Source organism: Monopterus albus, unplaced genomic scaffold (genome assembly GCF_001952655.1).
Source record: "Monopterus albus unplaced genomic scaffold, M_albus_1.0 scaffold3.1, whole genome shotgun sequence".
Taxonomy (NCBI): domain Eukaryota; kingdom Metazoa; phylum Chordata; class Actinopteri; order Synbranchiformes; family Synbranchidae; genus Monopterus; species Monopterus albus.
Window position 1 is genome coordinate 6,613,637 of NW_018127883.1, and position 11,719 is coordinate 6,625,355.

The following is an 11,719-nucleotide window of genomic DNA, read 5'->3' on the forward strand; positions in this document are numbered from 1 at the left end:
GCAGGAAACTAGAATCCATCAAATATGGCAGGTCTTTTAATAAGCAGTCAGAGAGACAAAATATGTTCCACACTCCTATCAGTCAATCTCAGCTTTGTTCAAGTCTCGTAATAAACTGCTTCTGCTTCTGAATGTGCTCTAAAGTCACTTTGGTTGGTGTTGATTTGAACTGTGCTGCATACTGTATATGTGCAACCCTTTCTACAGGAAACATTAGAAAAACATCAAGAGTTTCTAAAGAATCAAAGGGAAGCAGTGAAATACAGACTGAGGAAACTAGCAGCACGACAGTCAGAAATCACAGTAAGTCACATTCAGACTAGTCAGTGCTGAAATGTTGCCATAACATGAACTCTATGTGTATATTGAGATACTATGTGCTAGAAAATTAAATATTTTTTTCAGTTTTCCTGCAACACAATGACTACACAGTAGTTATACGAAGCAGTATAAACTGTTAAATGCTTATGCCCGATTCAGAAAAGGTCCTCAGTGATAAAGGAGAGCATCATACGGAAATATCAGGAGATTCAGACCATCTTGGATGAGGACCTGAAGGTTACCCTGTCCCACCTGGAGATGGAGGAGAGGGCTGCTTTCTCTGCCCTGGATGGGCTAATGGAGAGGAACTGTTCTCTCATTCAGGAGATAGAGCAAGAGCTGGCCAGACTCACTGTGGCACTGGACCAGACAGACACAAATCCTGATATAATGGTGATTAAACTTGACAGTGATAAAACCCAGTTAAACAAATAATGTATGATTTAATACCTTTTTGTGTGTGAATGGCAACTAAATATACCATGTGATGTGAAACATTTTGCTTCCACAGTACATTTAATCTTGATTTTCATACTTTTCTTCAGTCTTTCTTTTCATCCTCTGAGCAACATGACATGGACACGGTGAACAGGTATGAAATCAAATCATAATTAATAATAATAAAAGCTTCAGTATTAAGTAGTGGAGCAGCAGCTGATGTTTGTTACTATGGTGTGCTTCCTCCAGAGTGATGGATTTGCTAAACAGGACAGACCCAAGCAGTGTGAGCCTGGACGAGGCTAAAGCTGAACAGATTCTCAGTCTCACCAACAACATGCTTGTGCTCATCTGCTCACAAACCCCTATAATCAAGAAACTCGTCAATAGTTGTCAGTTCACACATTTTTTTTCTAAAAAAATAATAACCACAACACCTCAGATTTTCCTGATTAAGAATGTTAAATATGTGTCTCCAGATTCCAGTGAGGTGTGTCTGGATCCAGAGACAGCCCACCCAAAGCTGATCATATCCTCCAAAGGTGATAGTGCCACCTACACAGACACCTGGCAGCAACTTCCTAACCTCCCTGGACGCTTTGACACCACCCTCAACGTCATCAGCTCGCAAGGCTTCATCTTTGGTCGCCATTACTGGGAAATTGATGTGGCTGGGAAGACTTACTGGGAGCTAGGTGTCACCTATCCCACCATTCCCCGCAAGGGCACCACTGAGGAATGCTGGCTGGGCCGGGGGGATGAATCTTGGTGTGTGGAGTTCTTTGATGGGGAGTATACAGCCTGGCATGGAGGAGTGCCACATCAGCTGCCTTTCACAAAACACTTCTGTCGGATTGGTGTTTTGTGTAGTTTTCCTGCAGGATTGGTGACATTTCTTGAAGCAGACAACATGATGCCACTGTTCTCCTTCTGTGCCGCAACCTTCTCGGACTGCCTCCACCTGGCCCTGTGTCCTGGGCATGACCACAGTGGCACAAATGCAAAGCCTATTGTAATATGTAATACTTCTTCTCCTACCAGTGATCTCTGATTGGTAGCTCCACAGACGTTTGTAGTAATTCCTTGCTAAGACACCAGTTATGTACAGTTTGTAGATATGTAGGTTATGACTTTATTAAGAATTAAAGAAGACTAAAAGTTTATAGCCATACCAGGTGCTCTATAAGGCTGCTTTGAGCTATGCTAACTTGTCAATATGTAGCAGGTATAACATTTACTGTCTTCACAATTAGTGTTTCACATGTTAGCAAGCTAACAATTTGCCAAAGTTTCATGCTGGAATAGGAAAATCATATATTAAACATCATCATCACCATCATTACTATTGTTAAAGCTATTAGTTACAACTTGGAAACACTTTAAAGTGTGCCATATTAGAAAAGGATACCCTTGTTGATACTGAATTGCTTCTGTTTGAAATAATGGAATATATAAAGGCACAAAGTGGTCAAAGTCTAGTAGGAAGATAGTTCCTTATAAGGAGTCACTACACATTTAGTTTAGTGCATGTACAATCCCCAATTCCAATGAAGTTGGGACATTGTGTAAAATGTAAATAAAAACAGAATACAATGACTTGCAAATCCTTTTTGAACCATATTTAAGTGAATACACCACAAAGACAATATATTTAATGTTCAAACTAATAAACTTTACTGGTTTTTGCAAATGTTCACTCATTTTGAATTTGATGCCTGTAACACATTCCAAAAGAGCTGGGACAGGGGTATTTTTACCACTGTGCTACATCACCTTTCCTTTAAACAACACTTAATAAGTGTTTTGGGAACTGAGGTGGAATTGTTGAAGCTTTGTAGGTGGAATTCTTTCCCATTCTTGCTTGATGTATGACTTCAGTTGCTCAACAGTCCGGTGTCTGCATTGTTGTATTTTGTGCTTCATAATGCGCCACACATTTTCAATGGGAGACAGGTCTGGACTGCAGACAGGCCAGTCTAGTACCCGCACTCTTTTACTACGAAGCCACGCTGTTATAACACGTGCAGAATGTGGTTTGCCATTGTCTTGCTGAAATAAGCAGGGATGTCCCTGAAAAAGACGTCGCTTGGATGGCAGCATATTTTGCTCCAAAACCTGTGTATACTTTTCAGCATTAATGGTGCCTTCACAGATGTGCAAGTTACCCATGCCATGAACACTAACACACCCCCATACCATCACAGATGCTGGCTGTTGAACTTTGAGCTGATAACAATTATTGGAATTGGGGTTTGTATGTATACATTGAACTTTCGGATAAATATACAGAATTATTTGCAGCGGTGTGCCTCATTAATGTAAGGAAAAAATACCATAAAGACAATTTTTTAAGTACACACATTCTTCTTTTATGGCAAGATATTGTAAAAAGAATTAGAAATGTTACTGTTAATGATATACACATTATGACATGATATACTGTATTTTATTGAGCTTATAATCATGATATATGAATTACACTTTATTGATTTTGCAGTGAGATCTGAGAGATGCACCCAGTGTAGTGGATCCAAAGTCTACATTCAAACAAACAGATATACTCTCTGAGCCTTCATGTTGCATCAGAGTGCATTCATTTTAATGAATGTCAATGACCAAAATGTTTTGAGGGTGGCAGAGAGAGTGATCTTAATTTTCCATCATTAATTGTTTATTGTATTTATGAGCTGTATTCTGTTTATTATTAGCATAAAGAAAGAACTTTCCAAAAGCACAGTTAAAATCAATAAAACTGACTCAGCAGCAGGGATGGTTGCCAGATAACCCCGGTGACTCAAAGGTTTGTGTACTTGTACAAATTCTTAGTGTGAGTGATCTACCAGACAGTGGACTCTCACTCGACTCTCCTGGACACATTCTGATCTAAAACCATCATGAACCTAAAGCTCATCCTCTTTTGCCTTTTCTTGGCAGCGCTGCTCGTACCTGCTGAAGTATGTATTCAGTGTATATACTGGTATTGCACAGAAATTGTTTAGTACATGCACTGGATTTTATTTGCAATATTTGATGAAGTCTGCTATGAATAAAATGTGGCTCAGCTTGCTGTTGTTTAAAAAGATTAATGCATTACTTTTGCCAGTAGTAATGTTAACTTGTCAGAAATATCAGAATCAGAATAAGCTTTATTGGCCATGTGTGTTGAACACACTCCGGTGCAGTGGCTGTCAATGTGTAGGTTCTTCATAAGGAAACGAGGAAACAGAGGAAGGAATGTGCGTTTAGGACAGAAAATGAAGCAAGAAAATAAAAGTACTTACAAATATATATGTATAAACACACATTTTAGGTGGACTTTACCAGATAGATATATACAGTAGAATGGTACATTTACAAGGTATTGCACTGACAGATGAGTTCTTTTATACAGTCATGGGTTAAGTGTTCATCAGTGTGATGGCACAGGGGAAGAAATTCGCCTTGCATCTGGCTGTTTTGGCGTACAGTGTCCTGTCACACCGTCCAGAGGGGAGGTGTGTCCAGGCTGTGAGGGGTCTGCAAAAATGTTCTCTGCAGTCCTTTTGACATTCTATTAAGAAACTGCACATTATTTTTATTGTTATGATTTTAATGTGGTGCTGTCATTGGTGATGATTAATATTTTCCAGCTGAAAGATAAAAAGGACAAAGAACATCAACATGGACATGGACATGGACATGGACATCACGACCATGCGCATGGTACACATGAACATCATGATGATGGGCATCTGAGCTCTGGGAGTCCTCAACAGGGCCAACATATGAAAAGGAAAGGAAGATTTAAGGACATAATTGAAGGTAAATGTGTGCTTTTATTCATTTAAAACACCTTTAGCATCCCATAAGTACTCACAGTACTATAAACAAGAGTAAATATCTTACTACTAAAGGCTAAGAGAGAATCAGTGCTTTATGAATAATGGAAGAATATTGTTTTAGACTTCTTCTTTCAGATCACAGAGGGAGGTGATGATGATGATGATGATGATTCTAATCATTTAGACTGGCTTTTTGAACTTCAAGAGCCTCATGGTAAGAGAGTAAAGTTCATCTTATTCTGCCCAATAATTTCACATGCATTCCCTTGGCTTACTAGTCTACACTACACTGGACAACTCTAATTTAGGTTTCCCTTTTCTCATTTTTTCAGGCAATTGCAAGCCCAACCCTTGCTTCAACAATGGAGTGTGTGAGGAGAAAGGAAAGAAAAAAATCAAGTGTCGTTGTCCCCATCCTTATCAAGGGAAGAGATGTGAGAAAGGTTAGAAAAAAATGCACTCTTCTTTATGCTGTTGTTAGATTGCAAACTGGTCATATATGCACAATATATAATGAGCAAAAATGAATTAATATTTAAACACTTTCTTTATTGTGTTATCATCTCAGGTCCTAAAATTTGTGCAAGAGGTAAATGTGGCCGTGGTGAATGTGTGCTTACTTCAAGTCCCCCGTTTTACCAGTGCAAATGCAAACAGCCCTTCCAGCCTCCACACTGCACGACCTGTAAGGAGCATTTCCTCATACAGATTAAACAGAACACCTCTTTTATTCTAGTTTATACATTTCCTGGAAGGAAACACTTAAACTGTGTATTGTTCTTCTCCAAAGTTTCAGTATGTAATCCTAATCCATGTAGAAATGGAGGACAATGCATCAAGGATGGTAATGACTTTGACTGTCAGTGCCCTTCAGGGTACAGGGGACGTTTCTGCCATGTTGGTAAAAATTTCACTTTATTGTTTTCCATTTTCTACTTTTATATACATGTTTAAAAAATTATGCTGACTGAGTATGATATATTTGCTAGGCCCAAATGACTGCTATGTGGATGATGGCGAGTCATATCGTGGTAGTGTCAGTGAGACAGATGATGGTGATGAATGCCTCTTCTGGAACTCTCACTTCATCCTCAATAAAGGAGTTAATCCCTTCACATCCTTCGAGGACACAGATGGACTTGGCCCTCACAACTTCTGCAGGTCAGGAGAAAGTAAATAAGTGTATACAAACTGCAGATTATATTTAAAACAAGATGTTCACTCACACACTTTCTATGATACAGAAATCCAGATGGAGAGGAAAAGCCCTGGTGTTTCTTCAGAAGAGGCCAGAACTTGACATGGCACTACTGTGATGTAACCAAGTGTCCTGAGCCAACAGGTCTATTTTAAAGTTTCAGGAAACTTTATGATTATGATTGTGATTAACAGAAGCAGTTGTAAACAGTGTAATCCTCTTGTATATGTGTTTTTAGGTGTGGCACCAACTGAAATTGTCCCTCCTACCCCTCATCCAACAAAACCCGAACCTACAGCAGACCCTAGGCCAATGACTATCACAACCTCAGTGACTGAGAAGCCCAGTCAGGCTCCACACCCTCCTCCTACACCCACCAGTGGTCCTTTCATCCCCAGTGGCACTCCTCCACCACTCCCATTCTCCACCTGTGGGAAACCTCAGCCAAAAAATGCTATTACCCGAATTTTTGGGGGTCTGAAGGTCTCTCCTGGGGCCATTCCCTGGCAGGTGTCTCTGGAAGTGAGACCAAAGAACACCAACCAGCCATACAGACACATCTGTGGAGGAGTTCTCATTGCGAGCTGCTGGGTTCTGACAGCTGGACACTGCATGTATGCACAAAAAAAACCCCCAACACAGAACACTGATAATAATGATAATAATTTACCTGTGTGGACATAATCCGGATCATATCATGTGTTGCTTGTGTTTGAACAGTATACAAAGAAATGACATGCAGGTGGTTGTGGGAGGTCTGTCACTGGGTACAAATGAATCCACAGAGCAAACCATAAAAGTTGAACAGGCTATTGTACATGAGGGCTACAGGGAGACTTCTTCAGCTGTTTACAACGACATAGGTGACTCATGTCTCACTCTCACCATATATCAAATAAACACTGATATTACTGATAGTTATAATGCCTAAATGAAAGAGCATGCTGAGATTACCTTACTTCTGTAACATGATCCTTAGTTAAAAAAGGATGAGAGGGTAATCACTTTGAGAGTCAAACAGTACTATATGTAAACATACTTTTATCTGAATTGCATTTCCAAAGCATTGCTGAGGCTGCAAGGTGCTAATGGAGTCTGTGCCAATGAGACCCAGTTTGTGAAGATAGCCTGTCTGCCTGATGCCATACTGCCTGATGGGATGGAGTGTACCATTTCTGGATGGGGTGCTACTGAGCAATGTAAGTTCACTTTTACATATTCAGTCACAAAACAAAAGCTGTCATTATCAGTCAGATATTTTTGGTTTGTTTTTAAAAAACATATTTTAAAGGATCCTGTAATGTTTGAATTTAACAACCAGCCACTGAAATGAAAGACAACTGTGTGGAATTTGTTGTATATTTTGTACAATCTCATTTTTCCACCATATCCCCCCAGCATCACATGGTTCTAACCACCTGCTGCAGGCCAATGTACTGCTGATCAACCAGCAGAAGTGCTCTGAACCCAGTGTTTATGGACGCTTCCTGGATAATACCATGATCTGTGCTGGCCACCTGAAGGGAGGGGTGGATTCCTGTCAGGTTAGTGGAGAAAATGTGCTAGGTGCATGCTATCATTTAGAATATCCAAGTGACTAACTTATATGAAATAGGTTCTTAAGCAGTTGTGAGCAGTAGTGTGTTTTCTACCTGATCAGCTGATTTCTTTTGTTTCAGGGGGATTCTGGAGGACCAATGACTTGTAAACAAAACAATACCCACATCCTTTATGGTTTGGTGAGCTGGGGAGATCAGTGTGGGAAGGCGAACAAGCCTGGGGTCTACACACGGGTCATTCACTTCCTTCAATGGGTCAAGTCAAAAACCCAAGCAGCATCTCCAAAGTAATTTAATAGTGTATCCAAGGGTTTGGTTATGAGTCGAGCAATTTTAATGCTGCCTCAAATTACACCAATATGTTTTGTCATTGACTGTTTTGTGTCTTAATGTTTTACTGTATGTCCTGCAGGCCCAAGTGTCACAGAACTCATAGCTACACCCCTGATCAGTTTAGGAGAGCCATTGTGCTGGAATGTGTGTACGTCCACAAACTGACTTAAAATGTAGAGTTTATGTAGGTTATTTTGGTATTAGCTGCCTGTGGGATCCTGTTTTTTGTGGCTATGCCTATGCTTTAAAAGTATGAAAATGTCCTTGGTGACAGATGGCTTGTGTCATGGTAGGGCAACAGCTCTGTAGGGCTACTGACATGAGACTGAAGGTGCACATGTACTCCATGGTCTGGTGAGCTGAGGGGTCAGTTGTACAAAAAACAAGCCAGTATTTTATGCAAGGCTCATTTACTTCCTGAAGAGTCCAACATGAAAGCTGCTAAGCTGCTGAACGAGTAACTAGACTTCACCACAAAAAAGTGTTGTTTAAAGGCTTGAAGTGAATAATTCAAGATAATAGAAAAATGACTATAAACTATAGAAATGACATTCATATTGGAAAACATAAAATCAATAAAAGACAAATTCTACAGTAAATAATTATTCTCAGCTCTAATTTCCTATTAAACAGCATTAAAGGATCACAGTGTTATACAGGACAGTATAATATCATATTTTGGGCCTTGTCATCTCTCCCATGGGTTGAGGTAAAAAGCTATGTGTAGTATGTTCATCATCTATCTTAGCTTTAGCTATAACATTTATAAAATACAGAAGTAATTGTTTTCTCAGTCATAGTTTTACCTGGAGCAGACAGGGAAAGTGATTTGGTCAACAACAATCTTCAGCTTTGAGGTGACTTTTCCACCACATGATGTATAAAATCTAAGCAAAAATAGAATAAACATTAAGAAAATTGTAAATAAAAAAAATAAAGTTTGATCAGTGAATAATTTAGTTCACTCTTCAATTTTTGTTTACATGCCAGTCCCAAGGGTCTTTAATCCAAAACAAGGTAAGTGGCTGCCTGTTCACTCCATTCACATCAATGCATGGGTTTAACATCGGGTACAGAATCTCGGTGCAGGGCACGCAGAAAGAGTGAAGCAGAGTCATAGCATCACCATCATAGAATGACAGCTCCCCCTTCTGGAGATTTGCCAGGATGCCCAGCTTTCTGACTCTCCTTGCAACTGACAGCTGCTTCTCCTGGGTATCATGACATGCCAGGTACTGCCCATCTCCATGGTAGATGTACCAGGATGTGTTGTTCATGCCCAAGCTGGAGGAGCTCTGACTTGGACCATCTTTTTTATAGACAGTCCCAGTGGTCACACCTATCAACCAGTAGGGTTTTTCCTGGACAATGACCTCCCAGTAGTGCTGTCCAGTAGTAAAACCTTCTTGAGTCAGGACGCTGTACTGGGAGTCATATGGCTGAGAGCTAGAAGCTTCACTGGCAGGCTGTCTTCTCCAGTACACCTGCTTCCTGTCCTGGGATATTTCCAGATTTGGATGGGCTGTCTTGGAGTCCAGCGAAGGAGAACTTAGATCTGCAAATAAAAATCCACATTCAGTACACAGTCACAGAGATAGTGGAGGTTGAGTTTAAATTGCAAAATTTGGATTGCTTACTAACATGACCACATTCGTGGAAAGTGTTGGGACAGAGCCACAGAGAGCTCATCCACCAGCCTCTCTATTGTTTTCAGCTTCTCAGGCTCACATTGATCCTTGTCGGCTGCTTGGATTGGTGCTCGATCCATAGGGTCACTGCAATAAAAGCTGAAAGTCATAGAAGGCAAAACCATAACAGAAAAAAAGTAAAAATAAAGTAATGATATACCTACCAAAGATTCTGCGCTGTGATTTGCTGTTGAAAATAAAGAGGTAATTTACTGCGGTGCAAAGCTGTAATCATAGAGAATGTTTTGGCTGCATCTGAACATATGATCATAGTAACACAGTCATAATATTAGGTACCATCAACCTGCCTGTAGGAATTTTAGAGCATTTGTTTCCTCGAGAAGTGATCTGCTGGAGGCTCTGAGGCTATCTATCTCTTTGATCTGGGCCTCAATGATGTCCCTCTGGGTGTCCAACCACTCTGTCATGTATATTTCCTCTGCATCTATAATCTGCATCATCAGACGCTCATCACCGTCCAACACAACACGTATCCTGCTGTACTTGTCTGAGATTCTTTCTCTGAACTCTGCAGCAGACTCCTAGGAAAAAAAAAAAAGACACACCATTTAAATTCATGGGAGAGGGGTTTCTGTAAATAAAAAAATAGATGATTAAAACAGTATTTCGCACTGATCGTACTACTGTTTGTGTATACAGTGACTCCAGGTCTTTGATGGCATGTTCTGCGTCACATCTTCGCTTTAGCAGTTGGTTCATAGATGTCTCTAACATGCTCTAAAGACAGAAATACAACAGGCCTGTAGAAAATAAACAGCCTGGGAGAGAAATAAAGCAATAATCATGCCATTAACAAGCAAATAAACACAAGCCAATGACTATGCAATACTAATATTTACCTTGAAGTCTGCACAGGCTTCATGGAGTTGAGTTGCTTTGTGGTTCTTGTGCATGCCAACCAGGACACACATACAGCACACAGGTACCTTTTCCTCCATACAGAAGAACTTGAGCTCATCATGATGATCCTTGCACTTCAGAGATAGCAAATCGCTTGTCACATCCACAACCGTGTGCTTCCTCAGAGTAGACCTCTGCTGGTGCAGCAGGGTGTGCGCCTGGCACAATGAGGCATCACAAGTCAGACAAGTCCTTATGGCCACCGGTCGTGCCTCTATGCAGTGGTCACATTGAATAGTTGAAGATGATTTAGTTTCCCTGCTTGGAGTTGTTGGTTGCAACTCTGCTGCTGATGGTAAGTTAGTGGTAAAGTCCTTTATTTTGGTCTGAAGACTGATGTTTATCTTCAGAGTAAGGTCAGAGGAGAGGAATATATGACACTCTGGACAGAAGAAAGAACCCTCACCAGACCCATCTGTTTCCCAGACAGCCTGGATACAGGTGAGACAGAAGTCATGTCCGCATGGGAGCGTCACAGGATCTGTGAAGAAATCCTGGCAGGCGGGACACTTCAAAGTTTCCTCAACAGTTCCCATAGCTCTGCTTGGACCTGATATAGTGGCTCAGTGTACTCTGTGTTCCTGGCCTTCCTGCTCATGAATATTTCAAAGACTTCTTTTTGTATGCACACACCAATCACGTGCCTCAGTATCAGATTACTAATAATGAGCTGATATCTACCAGTAGCTGTTTCAAACCACTGACTCTCAGGAGACCTCAATCAAATGGCACATTAAAAAACTGGATTAAGTTAATTAAGCTATAAATTATTTGTTCTAAATACAGTTAAATAAATTTATTTTGGGACCAGTAGTAATAAAATAATCCAAGCTCAAAGTCAACATAACTTTTGTTGGACTTTCCTTTGCAAGGTCTTCATTAGCAAATACGCTTGCTCAGATGCCATAACATGTTAAGTTAGTTTGTGGACCTTGAGCTGCCTACAGTAATATTCAGTGTTAACTAAAGCAGTTCTATTGTCAAATAGATCTAAAGCCAGCTTTATAATTTGTTCACCTTTTCCCCATTTATCATAAATAAATATTTCATCTCATCTCATTTTCTATACTGCTTAATCCCGAATGGGGTCATAAATAAATATGCCATACTGAATTTTACTTTTAATTTTTTTATGGCAGTGGTGTTTAAAGTTTAAGTAAACTGATTTTTGTCATTATAAAACATCCCATAAACAATAGGTGGGCTTTCAATATTTTATGTATTTAGATATTTACAATTCTTCTTCTTTCGGCTGTTCCTGTTAGGGGTCGCCACAGCGAATCATCTGTTTCCACCTAACTCTATCCTCGGCATCCTCTACTCTCACCCCAGTTAACTTCATGTCCTCTTTTAGCACATCCAAATATCTCCTCTTTGGCCTTCCTCTTGACCTCTTGCCTGGCAGCTCCATCTCCAACATCCTTCTACCAATATAACCAC

At 40.2% G+C, this 11,719-nt stretch overlaps 3 protein-coding genes across 8 annotated transcripts in view; 2 read left to right on the plus strand and 1 right to left on the minus strand.

The window, feature by feature from the left end:
* Nucleotides 1-586: 586 nt before the first annotated feature.
* Nucleotides 587-1,884, plus strand: LOC109958287 (probable E3 ubiquitin-protein ligase TRIML1). Its single transcript, XM_020596824.1, has 4 exons — nucleotides 587-714; nucleotides 867-913; nucleotides 1,009-1,151; nucleotides 1,239-1,884. The coding sequence occupies exons 1-4, from the start codon at nucleotides 619-621 to the stop codon at nucleotides 1,808-1,810; spliced, it is 858 nt and encodes a 285-aa protein (XP_020452480.1). The 5' UTR covers nucleotides 587-618; the 3' UTR covers nucleotides 1,811-1,884.
* Nucleotides 1,885-3,653: 1,769 nt separating this feature from the next.
* Nucleotides 3,654-7,840, plus strand: LOC109960870 (hyaluronan-binding protein 2). Its single transcript, XM_020601287.1, has 13 exons — nucleotides 3,654-3,713; nucleotides 4,689-4,794; nucleotides 4,913-5,023; nucleotides 5,149-5,265; nucleotides 5,371-5,481; nucleotides 5,570-5,741; nucleotides 5,825-5,922; nucleotides 6,017-6,392; nucleotides 6,499-6,641; nucleotides 6,843-6,977; nucleotides 7,177-7,322; nucleotides 7,458-7,624; nucleotides 7,750-7,840. The coding sequence occupies exons 1-13, from the start codon at nucleotides 3,654-3,656 to the stop codon at nucleotides 7,838-7,840; spliced, it is 1,833 nt and encodes a 610-aa protein (XP_020456943.1).
* Nucleotides 7,779-11,719, minus strand: part of LOC109962651 (nuclear factor 7, brain) — a 5,717-nt gene continuing 1,776 nt past the window's right edge. For 3 of the 6 annotated variants that reach the window (XM_020604555.1, XM_020604563.1, XM_020604547.1), the window contains exons 2-7: nucleotides 10,219-10,623; nucleotides 10,001-10,096; nucleotides 9,667-9,900; nucleotides 9,523-9,545; nucleotides 9,312-9,445; nucleotides 7,780-9,225 (exon numbers count right to left, since the gene is read on the minus strand). In XM_020604555.1, coding sequence (XP_020460211.1) covers nucleotides 8,639-9,225; nucleotides 9,312-9,445; nucleotides 9,523-9,545; nucleotides 9,667-9,900; nucleotides 10,001-10,096; nucleotides 10,219-10,623 — 1,479 coding nt within the window. In that variant the 3' untranslated portion in view covers nucleotides 7,780-8,638. Of the gene's footprint in view, nucleotides 9,226-9,311; nucleotides 9,446-9,522; nucleotides 9,546-9,666; nucleotides 9,901-10,000; nucleotides 10,138-10,218; nucleotides 10,624-11,719 lie in introns of those variants that run through there. The other 3 variants (XM_020604568.1, XM_020604586.1, XM_020604578.1) reach the window with 3 other exon arrangements.